At 37.4% G+C, this 18,797-nt stretch overlaps 3 protein-coding genes across 4 annotated transcripts; 1 reads left to right on the forward strand and 2 right to left on the reverse strand.

The window, feature by feature from the left end:
- Nucleotides 1,086–5,862, forward strand: LOC105155780. 2 transcript variants are annotated; one of them, XM_011071729.2, is made up of 2 exons: nucleotides 1,086–1,333; nucleotides 3,065–5,862. In XM_011071729.2, the coding sequence occupies exons 1-2, from the start codon at nucleotides 1,327–1,329 to the stop codon at nucleotides 5,152–5,154; spliced, it is 2,097 nt and encodes a 698-aa protein (XP_011070031.1). In that variant the 5' UTR covers nucleotides 1,086–1,326; the 3' UTR covers nucleotides 5,155–5,862. The 2 variants fall into 2 exon arrangements, with proteins under 2 accessions (XP_011070031.1, XP_020547529.1); XM_020691870.1 differs by having other exon boundaries at nucleotides 3,132–5,862.
- LOC105155781 (proteasome subunit alpha type-3) lies at nucleotides 6,767–11,408 on the reverse strand. The gene is made up of 9 exons (XM_011071730.2): nucleotides 11,117–11,408; nucleotides 10,954–11,037; nucleotides 9,951–10,024; nucleotides 9,698–9,784; nucleotides 9,527–9,611; nucleotides 9,285–9,331; nucleotides 8,966–9,031; nucleotides 7,724–7,814; nucleotides 6,767–7,053 (listed from the first exon to the last, which is right to left on the reverse strand). Exons 1-9 carry the CDS (start codon nucleotides 11,258–11,260, stop codon nucleotides 6,982–6,984), a joined length of 750 nt encoding a protein of 249 aa, XP_011070032.1. The 5' UTR covers nucleotides 11,261–11,408; the 3' UTR covers nucleotides 6,767–6,981.
- LOC105155919 lies at nucleotides 16,100–18,568 on the reverse strand. The gene has a single exon (XM_020691945.1). It carries the CDS (start codon nucleotides 18,566–18,568, stop codon nucleotides 16,100–16,102), a length of 2,469 nt encoding a protein of 822 aa, XP_020547604.1.

The following is an 18,797-nucleotide window of genomic DNA, read 5'->3' on the forward strand; positions in this document are numbered from 1 at the left end:
GAGTTGTGAGGAATATTAGAACATGGTCCCTCACTTATGAGAAATTACTTTTTCTTGAAAAGATGATGGCTGCACTTCAAATCTGATTTATGTTCTTTCCAAACCCATCAATCTATTGTTTTACCTTACCTCCTTCCAACTCTAACAATTTTATCCACTTAAATTTATATTTTTGGTTTTTCATATAATAAAATAGAGATTTTACAATTATGAGGTTAGTATTTTAGTCCTCCATACATAAATTATTTAATTATTATTTATAAGGTAAATTAAAAAATTATTTTCTATGAAATTTGATATAATTATAAATTTCGTTCGTTGTTTGGAAAATTATAAATATTTCTTTTAAATAAAAAAAAATTATATAGTCCTTCGTATTTGAAACTATATCAAATCTCAATGAATAATTTTTCTATTAACTATCATACTAAGATGGTTACATTAGTGTACATCGAATTAAATATATGTACCACTCACACTAATATAAAGGGATGATTACAAGATATATAGTGTAATTATATATGAATTTTTTGTAGTTTAAAAAATTACAAATAACACTTTTGAGGTTTGCTTCCGTCTAACATGTAAGAATAGTTTAGTTGGAAAAAAAATTTATTTAACATGTAATAAGTCAATCGAGGATAAATATATATTTTCATTCACTTTTTGTTAATATCAACAAATTCAGTTAATGGGGGGACTTATTTGTTAGACGGAAGCAAAATACATGAGTGTTAGGTATAATTTCTCAAACCACATAAAGTTTATGTGTAATTACACCAAATCTCAGGGGAGAGAGTGCAATTATCTCATAATTTTCCTATTAACTATCATACATCAAACTAAATATAGAGTTATATAAATGAAAAAGCATTTATGAAGTGTAAATAAATAAATGGTCTTAAATTATTGGCAGCCCTAATAATTAATTATGTATTAGTGGATCAATCAACCATTTAACTCTAATTCCCAATAATTGAAATAGCTGAGGAAAAGCACAACACAGGGTTCAAGTGTTGTACGTCGCGCTCCCTAGTTTGTACATTTTCCAATTATATATAAAAATAGAAAATAGAAAGATTTGACGACAAAGGGGAAAGCGAACAGAAACACAAGTATTGTTAAACGGAGGGATTTTGGTCTTTTCAGCGCTCGGACAGCTACATGCATGTAGAGAGAGAAATGAGAGGGGTGGTTTTAGAGAGAGAAAATATGTGTGCAGAGAGAGAGAGAGATGAGGAAGAACAGCTGATGACTTGCTGCTGACTGACGTGAAGATCTAGGAGGAGGACTGAACTCTGTTTTTTGCAATTTTTCGCCTCTGCTATGGAAGGTAAGCTAGAGTTTGAGACCTTTTTTTTCTTTTTTCCCCTTCCCTGTTAGAACCCTAGGGGTTTTTATGTTGATTGGTTTGTTTTGACTTGGATTACGTTGGATTAGCTGAATTATGAAGTAATTCTAGCTCTTGTTGTGGTCATTTACTCTGAATTGCTTGGTTGTGTTGTTTGTGAATTCGAGTAGTGAGAATCGGAGTAGCTGCGTGTGATGGTTGTAATGATTGGAGTTAGCTGTGGTTTCTTGGTTGTGATCTGTAGATTTATTTTGTTTGATTTGTTGACCTTGAGTCTAGGGGATTTCGTTAGTTTATAAGTGCGCTTATGTATGTTACTTGTTCAGCATTTTCTCAAATTTCTTCAGCTTATTTCTTTGTGTGGGGGCTAGTGGTGGTGTCTCATTCTTGTTAAACTTCTGGAGTCTGATGGATATTGGATTAGCTTAAGGTGACGGCAAATGAATTGCTTTCGAGATACGATATTTGATTGCTTGTAAACTGGAGAACATTAGTAATTTTGTTACATAATGTATATTTGTTTGCTGATAGGTGTGAAATTACTGTGTGCGTGTGTTAGGTGCAGCTTTTTACAATGCTTAAGTGTACATTAATTTATTACAATGTCTGCATGAAGCTGAATTTAAGTTCTTTCAATATGCACCTTTACGTTTAAGACGCACTTAACCATGTCATTTTAGGTGATTGTTTACAGGCTTCCCTGCTCACTCTAAAACTAAACTTTATTTTCTCGTCAAAAGTTTCAATTTATTGGTCTCAATAGCTTGTCATGGTCGAGTTTTGTCCCTGTAATTGCAATAAAGTTCTTTTCAATCTACTCTAAATAGAAGTTAGACTAGTGTTGCCGTAAAACACATAATTGGAGTCCTAACATATATTTCGAGTAGAGATTTGGTTTCTCTGTTTCCACCATTGAGAGGTAGATAAATATAAGAACAAAAAAATTAATAGTATAGATAAGATATCTTGCCTGGTCAAATTAATCACACATCTTTCTGGAAAAGAAATTTGACTTCATACATACAAGGTAAATTAGATTAGTTCCTTGTTTTTGTATTTTGATGCCAGATTGGTTCATGAGTTTGTGGAAATGATTAATTTTGTTTTATTTGGATTTTGGATGGTTTTCATGTAATACCCCATCCCTTATGGATCAGAAACTAATAAGATAAGCAACATATTAGCTTTGACAAAATACTTAAGTGCATCATTGAAGATTCCTTTTCGGCTACTTGTTCATAGCAAAATTTTTTGGAGGCAGTGCTCGTGTCCAACTGGCTCACGGCCTGGGGCATGACATTTCACCCAAGTTTTTGGTTTAAAGTTTAATATGTAAACATGCGTCTGGAAATGGCAAAGTGATGCAAACTTGGGGAATTTGCATTTAGATAACTTACCAGTATAACCTATTCATTTTGGAAGACAGATGTCCCTTGACTCAAAAAGTATGCACCATTATACTAAAAAAATTGATTATAACTTGGCATCTTTATACTGTATATTGACAAATCTGAAATTCTATGATATGTAGTTTTCTTGCATATGTTTGTAACACAGTAGTGAACTACTAGCTCTTTCGTCCACCATATTTTGCTGCTTCTTGTATCAGTTTCAGTTTTATTCCATTGCTACTTTGATTCATCTCAAATACAAAGCCATCCTTTAGAAATGTCCTAAAATAACTGATGGAAGTGTGAGAACTCTTATCTTTAGGTATATCTCCAGATAGAGATTCGGTGGAATCTGCAACTAAAAAGTCCAGTATTTCATCTGGTGGTAGGGCTCAGGATAGGAAGGAGTTCTTCCGCAGGTTTGTGGACGGTGAAATCCTGAAAGCAAATCTTACAGATTGGTTTGAGGATATATCTGAATGTAATGCATCGCCAGCTTTTGATGTTCCTTTTGAGTTGATAGACCTTCAGAAGTTTGATTATGCACTTGAAGGGGTTCAATTTCAGCAGCTGATACGGATGCCTAATGCTATTCATGCATCAACATCCAGCGATGTCGAAGCAACTGCTTATCTTGCTCTTGAGGATTTCTTGCATACCAGTGCACATAGCCTGTGGGAAGCTTTCTGGGGGCATGAGAATGATGTAATGCCTTTCTATGTCTCTTCTTTGTATGATGGGAACGTGAAATTTTACGAAGCCGAAAAGGCTATTGCTAAAGGTAAAATTAGAGGGCTTTGTGCATCAGCTATAATGCTAAAGAACCAAAGACATCCACAGGGGAAGTGGGATGACATTGTTGAATTGGCATTGCTGAGGCCTGATGTTGGGAGTCTAACATCAGTGGAGGATGATCCAATACCCCCCTTCTCTATTATTGGTGAAGCTTTGTTCTTTGCTCTTCGGGTATTGCTCGCAAGGAGTATCAGCAGATCACATATTCCTCTGAGTTTGAATTCTGTTTATGTACTTCTATTCGATTCTCAATATGGCAGTGTTGTTAAAGTTGAAGGTGATCTGAATAAGTTGGAATTTGATCTAAACAATGTATATGAATCTGCCGCTGCTTGGTTCAAGAATCATTCACAAATTGTAATTTCCCCAGTTGATAGGATTTGGAACAAGCTAGGAAATGCTAACTGGGGGGACATTGGTGCTTTACAAGTACTTTATGCTACATTTCATTCCATCACACAATATGCTGGAATGCCTAAGAATTCAATTGAGGATTTAGCCGCTGACCACAGTTCCCGTCTTCAAACAAGAAGAATTGAGAGGCAATTGGGGGACATGAGGGTAAATGGGAATGGTCTGTTTAGGTTCCAGCATCATACAGCTTCACCTGAAATTGTAGAAGTACAGGATGAATCCACTAAAGTAGATTCTGGGAAGTTAGTGAAGCTAGAAGTAGGGCATGTTCTACTCTTAGAAGATTCTAGTTGGCAAAAAGGTTATCAGATAGATGAGGTTCTGAATGATGGAGAGATTCAGTTTTATCTTGCATCTTCTGTTGATGATCCTGGACAGGCTTCGTTTCTGTATGTTGGTTCATATCCTTCACAATTGGAGCCAGCATGGGAAGATATGAAATTATGGTATCAAGTTCAGAGGCAAACTAAAGTACTGAGTGTTATGAAACAAAAAGGTTTGTCCAGTAAGTATCTTCCTCAACTGGATGCATCTGGCCGGGTAGTTCATCCTGGTCAGTGTCGGAGACCAAGCTCAGGTGGTAACTGCGACCACCCATGGTGTGGGACTCCTGTCCTAGTCACTACTCCAGTAGGAAGGACTGTTGCTGACCTGGTAAGAGCAGGCCAATTTGGTGCAGAGGAGGCTATCAGGTGTTGCCATGATTGTTTATCAGCTCTGTCTGCCAGTGCTTCCGCTGGAATCCGGCATGGTGATATCAGGCCAGAAAATGTTATCTGTGTGAGAACTGGTATGAGGCAGCCATATTATGTCCTTATTGGCTGGGGTCATGCTATTTTAGAAGATCGGGATCGCCCAGCACTCAATCTTCACTTCTCTTCCACTTCTGCACTTCAGGAGGGAAAACTTTGTTCTGCTTCCGATGCAGAGAGCCTGGTATACATGCTCTATTATTCTTCTGGCGGGGATTTGCCTGTCCTGGACTCAGTTGAGGGAGCACTGCAATGGAGGGAAACCTCGTGGTCAAGGAGGTTCATCCAGCAGAAGCTTGGTGACATCTCTGCTGTCCTGAAAGCATTTGCAGATTATGTTGACAGCCTATGTAGCACACCATATCCCATTGACTATGGGGTTTGGCTAAGAAGGTTGAGAAGACATATTCGTGAAGAAGATAGTGGAAAGGAAGTCGACACGTCCGGTTAAAACTATACACAGTTATTACACTGGCAGGGTTTTATCTCATTTCACCTGTTCCATTTCTAGTTACCATCCCTGGAGCAGCCTTCTGAGAGTTCGGGGGTTAAACACCGAAGAAGAGATGCCGTTTCTTAAAAGATTTGGGGGCTGTTTCTGGTAAAATATATAAAGAAGATCAAAAGATTTGGGGGCCGTTTCTGGATATGATGTATAAAGAAGATGGAGGTGGATCTTCCGATGGATGTGGGACAACCCTCAGCTTGTCCCTGACTTGAGCATGAGAGCTCTGATATCTTCACCTGTGCCTGGATATTTTGTGATTGGGCTGTTCCTGGTATCATGTTCCCGTGGCCAAGGCAAGGGCAATGGGGAATTAACTGCTGAGACAACTGGAAACGTGGACCTTGAGGGGAGCCCAGAGGACATCTGACTCTTGGTTGTGGTCTTTGTACAAGGTAAAATAGGATGTCTTTTTTTTCTTCTTCATTTGAGAAGGGTTGCCAAAGAGGTATTGTATTTAGAGTTGGTTATTTTTTCATGTAAAGATAGACTAGATCAAATGTCTGATAGGTGCAGTCCCAGTAGAGAAAATGTCTGATTGGTTGAACGTAGTTTTTGCTTGTTGACTATGGTAAATTACAACGAACACTCAAATTTGATATAATTATAAATATCTCTCATTTTAAAAATTATTAATACCAATTCTTAATGAAATTATGTAGTGCTTGAATATATATTTGGAATTATCAAATTTACTCTTACTGTATTTTTTTTAAAAAAAGTGAAAAGTTATAAAAAGTATCCACTTAATATGGAAGAAAATGAATAAAATTATTATTTATAATTCACAAATACAAAATTCACCAGAAAAAATGAATGAAAAGAGATAACAGATTGGGTTAGTTGTTAGACGATTATTAAAATAAGAAGGTATGATAAATTTTCAAACAACGAATATGAATCTCTAATTTTGTTAAATCTCTGGAAACTCATAATTTACCATATATATTAACTCCTGTGCTAAATATTAACTGTTAAGAATTATAATGCATGAACACTCCAAAAATTTATCTAATGCAATGTCGAACACTTATCGAACACGATTGGGACACGTGTCAAACATGACATCCATATGTCCGAAAATATAAAATAATAATAATAAAAAAAAACACGGCGTCAAATACACATGTTGGCATGTCCAACACGTTTTGGTCATGTTTTTCATTTGTTCTTTTTTTTATATGATTTCAAAAACTTTTGAACTGTCTTTCACAAAAAAAAAAAAAAAAATTCACTCCTCTCAAACTAAAAATATTGGGATGAAATTACTAAATTCGAGAAATGCTCACGACGATTTAACTAATTTAAATTATTAGAAAATTTCATTGCTACTTTTTAAAATAAATTAATTAATGTTTATATTTTATCTTGATATTTTTCATATTGAATATTTTAATTTGATGTGAAATGGAGAATATATATAATAAAAAATATATATCATATATAGCCGTATCACTACCGTTTCATGTCCTAACTTTTTTACATCCATGTCCATGCTTCACATGTTAAGAGTGAGTTTTCCATTTTTCAAATGCATAGAAGGCTTGTAATGCATATATACACGGAAAACCAAGGGAATGGCTGAGTAAACTTCAAGAATTCTGTAACACAGATCTTCAAGCTGATATAATCCCTCAAGTAAAGCTGGAGAAAGTTGACAAAGGCAACATAAATCTGGCAATGGAAACTAATCATACATATGTTTATATCACCATAGCATACTGCAGAGTTGACAAGAGGAATCAATGAAAACAAAATAGCAGGATAACATTACTAATCTGCATCCATTTCTTCAAGCGCTGCTTTAGCTGCTGCCTTGGCCTCCTCTAATAGATCATCGGGAACCTGTACATGAGCAATAGGCAAAATCGTCAATTCAGAAATATAGCTAAAAATTTCAAGCCCATTGAAATATTTTCATGAGAGCTGCCAAATGTTGCAGCACCAAAGAATTCAATAATGAGGAAACAAATGGGCACCTAGTTGACACCAGCTTGCGGAAGCACATTCCCAAGAAAAAGCAGCATATGATAATGAGGAACTAACATCTAGTTGGCCAAACGGTATATACAACAGAGGATCTCTATTTGGAGTATTTTCTGTGAAGGACTTGCGCTGAAGAATCCCCGAGACAGAAAGCTACAAGACTATATGTCTAGGCAGAGTTTCCTCCCAATTCTGAATCTTAGCATGTTCACAGCTCACTCGAAAAAAGAGTTCTTTTGTAAACAACATCCATCACATACAATAACAATTTTAGACGAGCAATAAGAATTTCATGCTGATACATTTCATAAGTCGGTTCCAACTTGACTTTCATAAACTGCTGTGAGATTCATTGAATAGGTGACTTGCTAAGGTTAGAAGAGATTTGCATGTTTGATATGAGCTATGCATTTGAATTTAATCTTCCTGATACATTTCATAAGATCACACTTCTAATTTTGGAAGTCTCTTTGATAAGCAAGATGCTATCATGTACAGTAGCTATTTGCTAATAAACGTGTTATTTTACCTTTTGATGCTGACGGTTTGACTCATCACAAACCCAACTCATTTCCAATTCAAAGGCCTTGTCCTTCGCCTCATCATGTACTCCATAAATACTGCTTATCAAAAGACAATGGGCCAAAGATGAAGAAAACCACTAACAGATAGAAAGCAGAATGACAAAGTTGACAAAGCAAGAATACATTGCACAAACTCTCAGTTTGGAACTAAATTACAGCATAGTTTAAGAATGAACACCACCAAATTGGTACTTGATACACGCACTTGTCCAGAATTCAATGTTCAGTTTGCTACGATAAAATTCTACAGCACAAAAGTCAAGTAGTCTACATAAGCTACTAACTTTACATCATTTATTCGACAATTCTTTATTAAACTTTCAGATCATAGTGATTATGTTGTTCAACATTAACTTTCAAATAAGTAAACTGAATTGCTCACTATTGCTTGATTGGTCAAGAGTATTAATGGAACATTCATTTTAGGGAGGATACACTATCTACTCTAAAGCTATTATGGGATATGAATACTCTATGGAACACTTCATGCTAAATGATATCATGTCTCAATTGAAAGCACAATTGCCTTTTTCCCTCAGTGGAGGAGTTCTAAACAAGCCACATTATATACAATACATGAAAAAGTGTTGACTCCCCACCACATATAAAATCCTGAAGATTAAGTCAAAGTAGATATATTATGCAAGGTTGTAGAAATTCATTTGGGTAGCAGTCTGTGACATGATACAATTGAGAACAGAAAAAGTGTTGGTGTTCGATCTTCGACACACTTAGTCCAAAGCGCTCATTATTGTATAACGTTCTGATTGAGTACAATATATAGCTGAAACATCTCAAATTTTGTATCATTCTCCAAGGTGTTCTATTATACCTCAACAATTATGGCGAAGTTCTTATATTGGATAGCATTCTGGATAAGTACAACATATAACAGCCAAAACATGTCATCTTCTTTCTATCATACCTTAACAAATATTTATCTGTAAGATAATTGTCAGCCCCATAGTCAGACCAAGTATTTATACAAAAAAATTGCAAGAGCGCTTAAAGTTCTTAATTTGAGGTTTCAGTGATTATGCATAGTCTACCAAATAGATAACTGCTAAACAGGCATTAAAATATGATCTAGACAATAATATCCAATAGAAACAAAGTTCTTTGTGATCGTACATTCACATTCATAAAAAATGTAAATGATCAAACATCATTAAAAGAAAAAAGCTCACATTTTGGCCACCTCAATGACTCCTTGTCGACATGTCATTTCAGAAAGCTTTAATTTTTCAATTTCCCTGTCAATGCAAAATTTGATTAACATAGTTCATTGTATACCAGCAAACATATAAGATGAAGATGCCTGATTGACCTCAAAAACAAAGCCATTATAATTAGCGTTTGATTAATGTGTTAAAGATAATCAGGAAGGAAATAACAACACAACCGCAGGGGGTGCGGGTGCGGTGACTATATTCTGCTTCTTTTTCTTAGGTCCTATTTATCACATTTATGACGAGGGTTAAACAAAGAAGCCAACAGATTACTTACGTTTTAGCAGCCTGCCTCCCCTTTCCAATGGCAGCACCAAAGTATCTCTGCAATCAAGAAGAAAAGACAATTCATAATAAGGAAAACAAAGAATATTTTAAGGCGTTGAACTAGGAAATCTAAATGGACAGCATCAGAATATGCTCCCTGATAATCTAAAATTCTAGATATAATATAGAAGGCATTACAGACATCAAATTCTATTACCATCAGTGACAACTAATGCAAAAAACACAACTCACATAGGAAACTCCAGACGGTTCAATCATGTACAACTGCGGCCCATCTCTATCATAACCTCCCAAAATCACTCCACATCCAAAAGGCCTGCAAAATTTAAAAAATTGGGTTCACCATGCAGATACAAGATAAATGTAAGCATGTCATTAATGAAAATGTTTGTACTATTAAACCTGAGCCACCAATAGAGTGTGCACAAATGAACATAACTAGCCACACGTTCTGCAAGTTCTTTTACAGGAATTGGTTCACCATAGACACTGCAAAACAGAATGATACAACAACATACTGAAAAAACATGTCCACACTTATTCCTTCAACAGTAGCATGTAAACATATTACAAGACAATATGTTTTAGCAGATGAAGCACAACAAAAACAAAGGAACCTCATAAGACAACAACACAGAAAAAGAAAGGAAAAAACCTCTCATAATTAGTAGCTTCAGATTTTGCTCTTGTCACAATCTGTCTGCCATCTGCGGCTAGTCCAGCAACAGCCTGCAAAAGGAAGAAATCAGCAAGGACACAGTAACATGGACTGGTAACAGAATATCTAAAGTAGTTTCCATCAAAATGCCTATTCTCTCTTTCTTTCCAATTCCATTAAATGGATCAATTAGACTCAATCGTTCCTTCCTCAGTTTTAGCAGCTTACTAAAACCTAGGCATCAAGGGCAGTCGAAATGGTCTATTCAGAAAAACGAGACTTGAATTGGATACCCCTTTCACTTTGACCTTGACGGTTGCCAGTTCCTCAACAATACCCCACTTAAATTCTTAACAAGAAACTGTGTCATTCTCTTAACTATCTTGTGACGAGATTGACTATGTGATATGGAAAGTCCATTACCAGTATGGACAGGGAAGGAAGCACATGGTATTTAAAGGCTGGTATGGTAGTCAATCCTCAATCCCTAAGTCTCATTTTCCAAGCTAAGCTAAAACACTGCCGAAATGCCTTCTGCTTATTAAGGGCAAGATACTAAGGGGTGGAGCAAGGAGAGGCCAAATAGTCTAGGTGGCATAGAGCAAAAAAGAGAAATATGCTTACAAACAAAAATCAGAAGTCTCAAAATGTCTCCCCGTTCACTATTTATCTTTCCACTTATTAGCTTTCTATAGGATATTACATACTTTCTTGTAGCTAGATATTCTCGAGAAACTACGAACTCTCAAAAGATTCACTTTCTTGTTGGCTACGGCCAAATAACGCACCTATCCTGAAAATTCCGGCACATTTCAAGCCACATAGAAGTAACATTCAGCTAGGTGATTCTGCATAATGTACAAAAAGTTTTCCCCTTTATCGGATTAGCAACTGAAGACTCAGTCCCTAACTCGAATACTCCACAAACATTAATTGTCAATATCTTAAAACAGACACAAGTCATAAACAATTTTTTCCACAGAGAGAGTAAAAACCGCACCATGCCGGAGTGACGATGAACAGCGTGGATTCTTCTATTAGACCCGGGTAACATCATCTTCGAAGCAATCAGCTTTTCCACTCCCTACAAAAACAACAAATGAAATAAAAAACCCCAATCAAAACCCTAAAAACTAAATCAATTCGGGAAATTTGAGTGCTACCATAACAACACCGTCTTTGCATCTGATAGCAACAACAGTGCCGCTGTTGTCAACTGCTTTGGCGGCGTATTCGATCTGAAAAACGCGACCGTCCGGCGAGAACGTGGTCACCGATAGATCGTAGCCTGTGCCTATGCTGCTCATCTTGCTTCCTTCTCTCTCTCTCTCTAACACAATTTCTTTACTTTAAGCAGCTGCTTTCCGTTTCTCTTGCAAGTCTCACTGTTTCTCTCTGTTAAATTTGCCAACTGCAGAGAGTTTTCTTTGTTGACAAGACACAGAGAGAGCAAAAGGAAAAAAGGGATGAAAATAGTATTAAAATACTAAAAACTCCATATTTTTTTAAAATTTCTTTTTGGGTTAATTATATACTTAGAGTCCTGTTAAAAATATAAAATTACATTCTATCACAAAAAAATTAAAATTACACTTTCATCTTCCAAAAATTCACTATTTACACTTTAATGCATTTCATTACGATTTAAATAAAAAATACTCACTTTAGTAAAAAAATTACATAAAATTTTAATTTTATCTCATTTAATATTTTCATATAATAATTTTGTACTTACAAGAAAAAAAACGTAATGAATTAACCTAACTCCATATATATATATATATTACATTTATTCTTTTATAAGTACAAAAATACACATAAAAATATTAATTGAGGGCTAAATTAAAAATTTATGTAATTTTTTTTTTGTTCGGATCTGTATTTTTTGTTCAAACCTTAAAGGATGTAAGGTGTAAAAGAAGATTTTTTTAAGGAGGTGTAAGCGTAACTTTAGAACTTCTTTGAAAAAAATGCAATTTTGAATTTTATAAGAGAGGGCTATGTGTGATTAATCTTTTTCTATTTTGAAATGTTAACAAGAGGGTGTTTGGCTGAGTTTATTTAAGAAATCTTATAATTTTGTACATCTTATAAGATATTTTATTTGCCGAATTTATAAAATATTATATTTTGTTTTAGAAATAAATTTATAAAGTGTATCTATAAAGTAAAATTTTGAGCTTATAAGATATTATTAACCACAAATTTGTAATTAATATAAAAGAAATTGTAAAGGTCTTAGAAATAAATCAGTTACTTTTTACTTTTTTGTTCTTTAAAAAGAAGTTATAAGCTTATACCGTCTTGTTTTTAGGGTTTATAAGCTTTTTTCTTGAAAAATTGAACAAATACTTTGTAATATATGTGAAATTGCAAATACTTTGTGAAATTGCGAAACACTTCACTATGTTTATTTTCATTTTCAATTTATTTATGGGATAAGTCAAAACATACTTAATATTTGTCATTATACAAAAACATCATATTGAGTGTTTTTAACTATTTATCATAAATACGTACATATATATACACACACATATATGCATAAATATATATATTAAAAAGGACAAGATTTGACAATGAACATGAATTTTTATTTTCCAAAACACGACATTAAACATATAATACTTATTTTAAATTATCTCAAAAAATAAATCCTATTTATATTTCTCTCTCTTTTCAAAATACAACAAAACACTTAAAAAACTGATCGAAACACTATACTTAATTTTGGTTTCACAACCAACATCAAGATGCTGTAACAAACTGAAACTAAAATGCGATTGAAGCTAAAGAATGGGGGTGGGAAAAGAACAGAGAACAGAGATGAGAGGAAAACAGAACTTTTCATAAATCAATAATGCTCTCCTTACATTCAATTCTCCCTTAAAAACTGAAGATTACAATGCTAGACAAAAGTGTAAGGAAAAGAAAAGTCTGTCAACTGGAACAAAAAGATGGCAGCTTGCAGTAGAGCTTCGTCCTTCCTCAGACTCTAATTGGTTCACGGCTTAGCGTGTCTGCGGTTTCAAAAATAGGACGACAGTAGCTATAGCAACGGCTCACTTTCTCCCGACCGTACACGTGTCTATTACCTGACCAAATCCGGAATAAGGAGCTCCCCCAATTATCCCAATTTACTCCACTTCAGAATCGCGCCCTAATTGCGTTGGAACGACATCGTTTAGGACCCCCAAATTGGGATTTTCCCCAATTTCATTCATGCCCTCGATCGGACGGCCTTCACTTGATCTTCCCATCGAACGGTTGCTTTTTAATGTCGCATTTTCACCTGAAATCGTGACATTCCTCCCCGCTTTTTTTGCTCCTTGTCCCCAAGGATCAAAATTTGGAAACTTTGCAGCAACATCGTAGTAGTCCTCCCATGTAGCTTGCTCGGGAGTGGAATGTGCCCATTGAATTAAAACTTGAGGAACACCAACATTGTTCCTGGGAATCAATCTTCGACCAAGGATAGCAATAGGATATATCTTAAACACCTCGTCCTCCATTTCTGGTAAATTAACAGAAGGAAAGTACTTTGATCCTATCTTCTTTTTGAGCAGCGAAACATGGAAAACAGGATGGATTCTAGATTCAGCCGGTAACTCGAGCTTATAAGCAACCTTACCAATTCTCTCCTTAACTCGGTAGGGACCAAAATATTTTGCAGAAAGTTTCAATTGCTTCCTCAAAGCCACAGAAGTCTGTTTATATGGCTGGAGCTTCAAAAATACTTCATCCCCTACTTTGAACTCCCTCTCTGTCCTTTTCTTATCGGCATACAATTTCATCCTTTGTTGAGCTTGCTGAAGATTCTCCTTCATTATCTGCAGAACCTTGGTTCTTTCATGTATCAATTCAGCAACCCCTGAGTGGTGATTCTGCAAGTAAGGACCCATAGGAAGATGTTGTGGAGGATAACCGTAGAGTGCTTGAAATGGAGTCCCCTTAAGCCCTAAGTGATAGTTAGTGTTGAACCAAAGTTCGGCTAGAGTGAGCCAATGAGCCCATTTCTTGGGCTTCTGCATGCACATACACCTCAGGTAGTTCTCAAGACACTGGTTTATCCTTTCTGTTTGGCCATCTGTTTGTGGGTGGTATGAAGAAGACATGTCTAAGGAAACACCAGAAAGGGTGAACAATTCCTTCCAAAACCGGCTTGTGAAGACCTTATCCCTGTCTGAAATTATGCTCACAGGCAAGCCATGTAACTTATAAACACTGTCAAAGAACACCTTAGCAATAGTAGTGGCTGTGTAAGGGTGTTTAAGTGCTATGAAGTGAGCATACTTAGTCAATCTATCCACAATGACCAGGATAGAGTCCTTACCTTCAGAGCTTGGTAATCCCTCAATAAAATCCATGGAAACACACGACCAAGCTTGATCTGGTACAGGTAATGGTTGAAGCAATCCATGGTAGGGATTGTTTTCATGTTTGGCCCTCTGACAGGTTTCACAACCCTTAACCCACTCTTGCACATCAGTTTTCATAGTGGGCCAGTAGAATAAGGTTTTGATCCTCTGATAAGTTCCTTGGATGCCTGAGTGTCCTCCTATTGTAGAGTCATGTAAAGTTCTTAGGATCCTTTCCCTGATCCCTCCATGATTGCCAACACAGATCCTGCCCCCCTTTTTTAGTACTCCAGATTCATAACTATAATCAGGGAAGGAAGTTACATCAACCACCTTAGATTGTATAATGGTCTGAAAAAGGGTATTACCCATATAGCTGTCCTGCACTTCTTGGATCCACAAGGGTATTTGTGTGGATATGGCATGGGTATGAGGCTCTTCTTCCTGATGTGATCTCCGGGAAAGAGCATCAGCAGCCCGGTTCTCAGTCCCTTTCTTATATTGAACTTCATAGCTAAGTCCAAGTAGCTTAGTTACCCACTTCTGTTGTAACATTGAGTCAACTCTTTGGTCAAGAATGTGCTTGAGACTTCGTTGGTCTGTTCTTATGATGAAGTGATTCCCAAGCAAGTAATGCCTCCATTTTGTAACAGCAAGAAGGAGAGCCAAGAACTCCTTCTCATAGGTAGACAACCCCAGGTTCTTGGTGGCCAAAGCCTTACTAAGATAAGATATGGGCCTCCCACCTTGCATCAGAACAGCCCCTATCCCTTTCCCACTTGCATCAGTCTCAACAATAAACGGTTGGGAAAAATCAGGCATAGCCAAGACAGGTGCTGATACCATAAGTTCCTTGAGGTGATTGAAGGCATTCTCAGCTTCTGCATTCCATTCAAAAGCATCCTTTTTAAGCAATGATGTAAGTGGTTTGCTGATAGCACCATATCCTTGGATGAATCTCCTATAGTAGCCCGTGAGTCCCAAGAAACCCCTTAAAGCCCTGACAGTGGTAGGTACAGGCCAATTGATCATGTCTTCCACCTTAAGTGGATCAGTGGCTACACCTTTGTGAGAGATGATATGACCCAGATAGTCTATCTCCTTTTGAGCAAATGAACACTTGCTTCTCTTGGCATATAATTGATGTTCCTTGAGGATATCCATTACCTTCTTGAGGTGTATCAAGTGTTGACCCCAATCCGAAGAAGGGGGATTCTCCACTCCTTCAACGGCTTGCCGAAATCCGCAACAGGATGATCACCGAATTTGGGTCTTCAGAGGCAGCGATTGAGCAGATGACGAGATGGTCCACCCTAAAGGGACTCCAAACGTCGAAAGCCTATGAGTACTTCAGGCCAAAACTTGCAAGGCAGCCTTGGAAAGCAGCTATTTGGAAGGCTTTCATCCCGCCGAAGTACTCGTTCATCATGTGGCTTGGTCTGCGCAATAGATTGGCTACACGGGACAGACTCGAGTTCCTCCATGAGGAGGACTTATGTTCACTTTGCATCAACACCAAAGAATCGGCTAAACACCTTTTCTTTGAGTGCCCGTTTAGCACCTACGTTTGGTCACATATCCGAGTATGGCTTGGGATCAACCGACGTATGTCCACCTTGCACAGTGCGGTGAAATGGCTCAAGAAGGAGAAAACCGGATCCTCCGTTCATAACAAAGCACGACACCTCGCTTTGTCATGCACAGTCTACACCCTTTGGCGGCATCGTAACGAATTCATTTTTGAGGGTGTAGTACCCAATCCCGAGGGCCTTATTATTTCCGTGATGATCACTGTCTATAGGGTCCTCTTGTCACTTTTCCCGCACGGTTTAATTGCTCTTTAAACTTTAGTGTGGGTCCATTGTATTTCTCCGGGTATACCCGGAGTACCTTGTAAATATTACGGATGAATGAAAACTTACAATTCACCCAAAAAAAGTGTTGACCCCAATCTTTACTATAAATCAGTATGTCATCAAAGAAGACCAGCACAAATCTCCTTAAATAAGGCTCAAAAATAGTATTCATAAGTGATTGAAATGTAGAAGGGGCATTACATAGCCCAAAGGGCATAACAAGAAACTCATAGTGACCATTATGTGTGATAAAACTGGTTTTTGGAATATCCTCCTCTCTCATCCTGATCTGGAAATATCCTGATCTTAGATCAATTTTAGAGAAATACATGGCACCATGTAATTCATCCAACAGCTCATCAATAACTGGAATAGGGAAGTTATGCTTTACTGTGAGTTTATTGAGATACCTGTAGTCAACACACATCCTCCATCCTCCATCTTTCTTCTTAACCAGTAGGACTGGTGATGCAAATGAACTCTGACTGGGTCTAATGATGCCACTATGCAGCATCTCCTTGACAATCCTCTCTATTTCTGTCTTTTGTCCATAGGCATACCTGTAGGGGTGCTGCCTTCTTGGTATTGCCTCAGGGATCAACTCTATGCAGTGTGCAATTTTCCTCTCAGGTGGTAATGACTGTGGTTCCTGGAACACAACCTCATACATCTGCAGCACCTCTTGTACCTTTACACCTTCCACACCTTCCATCTGAGACTTATGACTCAGTAACAATTCCCCCTGCAGTTCCAGATTTCTTCCTCTCATAAGTTGAGCTAAGGAATGAGTGGATAGTGCCCTTGCTCCTGCCTTACAAGGTAGTGCCTTCAAAATTATCTTGCCAGAACCTTGACTCAGAGTTACTTTCCCTTGGTGAAAATCAAGTTCAATGGGGTTATACAACCCAAGCCAATCACACCCCAACACCAAATCATAGCCTCCAAGTTTGAGTAACTTAACTGAATGTGTGAACTTATGCCCTTGAACTTCCCAGTTAAACCTTGGGCATGTTAACTGACTGGTGATCTTGCTACCATCTGCCACTCTCACCACCATTGGAATTGCATTTTCCAGTTTACATCCCAAGAGGTGAGCCACCTTCTCATCAAGAAAACAGTGTGTGCTGCCACTGTCTATCAGTATGAGGATTTCCTTATCTCCAACTATCCCTTCCAATCTCAAAGTTATGTAGTGGAAGTTCCCCTTCATTGCATGAAGTGAAACAACCACCTCCTCTTCCTTTTCAGTTTCTGCCTCTAGAACCTGTTTATATTGCTCCTCCTCCTCATAGTCCTTGGTCCCCTCATCCTCTAGCAACATGTATACCTGCCTATGTTTACATCTGTGCCCGGGAGTGTAGGGCTCATCACATCTGAAACAAAGGTTCTTCTCCCTTTTTGCCTTTACTTCAGCTTCAGTCAAGAATCTGGTAGGTTGAGTTGAGGGTCTTGGTGAGGAATTTCTGTTAGGTGGTTTAAAGGGGGGTTTTGGTGGTAAACTTTTGGTAGGGTGATGAGCTTTCTTCAGTATAGCAATGACCATTTGTTCCTGGTTCCTAGCAAGGTTGATAGCCTGGAACAAGGAGGTAGGTTCGCAGTTTGTCACATACAACTTCACTTCATCCTTAAGGCCGCTGATAAATTTCATCATAAAGAATTCTTCATCTAAATTCCTGTTGAATATAACCATTTGATCCTTTAGTTCCTCAAATCTCTCGAGGTAAGCATCCACTGTAGTTTCATGATGCAGCTTATTAAATTCAGTGGTCACCTTGGCATAGTTAAGTGCCTCAAACCTCCCTAACACATTAACCACAAAGTCATCCCACGACCTAAACTCCTTCTTCTCCACATAACCTTGGTACCAAAGTTCTGCTCTCCCTTGCAGGTAGATAGAAGCCATAGGTACCCTCTGATCCTCAGGTATCGGTATCAGCTGAAAATACCTCGAGCATCTCCTTATCCAACTCCTAGCATTATCCCCATCAAAATGCGGAAACTCCAACCTGTTCAGGATATTGTATGTCCCCGAACCTTGGTTTCCCCCAGTTTCCTGTCTGTTGTTACTGACTCCTTCTTGTCTTATAATGCTTTGTGGTGTGATTCTAAAGTTAGAGCCCTTATCCAAGGAAGCAGTCAGTCCTTCACCTAATATAGATTTGTTTTTGTTGTACTGTTGCATCTGTTCCGCCATGCCTTGTAGTTGCTGTTGGATACCCAACAGATTATGTTCCATGTTCAGCACTGTGGCTTGAAGGCCTTCATGTGCTTCAATCATCTGGTCCATTCGTCCGTGGAGTTCATCCACACTAGCTTCCCTTTTTGCTCTTTCATCTAAGAACATGATGTCTGCCTTTTTCTGTGCTTCTTGTAGTTCCTTCAATCGTGTTCCGTCAGCCATATTTTTTTTTGTGTGATGTTTTTATCTTTTTAAGGTCCAAGGATTCTGTGGCTCTGAGGCCAAATGTAACAAACTGAAACTAAAATGCGATTGAAGCTAAAGAATGGGGGTGGGAAAAGAACAGAGAACAGAGATGAGAGGAAAACAGAACTTTTCATAAATCAATAATGCTCTCCTTACATTCAATTCTCCCTTAAAAACTGAAGATTACAATGCTAGACAAAAGTGT

The sequence above is a fragment of the Sesamum indicum genome, linkage group LG2 (assembly GCF_000512975.1).
Source record: "Sesamum indicum cultivar Zhongzhi No. 13 linkage group LG2, S_indicum_v1.0, whole genome shotgun sequence".
NCBI lineage: Eukaryota > Viridiplantae > Streptophyta > Magnoliopsida > Lamiales > Pedaliaceae > Sesamum > Sesamum indicum.

Coding starts and splice junctions, on each gene's coding strand:
- LOC105155919 (XM_020691945.1), bottom strand. CDS start 18,568: ATGGCTGACGGAACACGATTGAAGGAACTACAAGAAGCACAGAAAAAG.
- LOC105155781 (XM_011071730.2), bottom strand. CDS start 11,260: ATGAGCAGCATAGGCACAGGCTACGATCTATCGGTGACCACGTTCTCG. Junction 9,785..9,950: donor GAAGCTACTAATTATGAGAG/GTTTTTTCCTTT, acceptor TCTGTTTTGCAG/TGTCTATGGTGAACCAATTC. Junction 9,612..9,697: donor ACACTCTATTGGTGGCTCAG/GTTTAATAGTAC, acceptor TAAATTTTGCAG/GCCTTTTGGATGTGGAGTGA.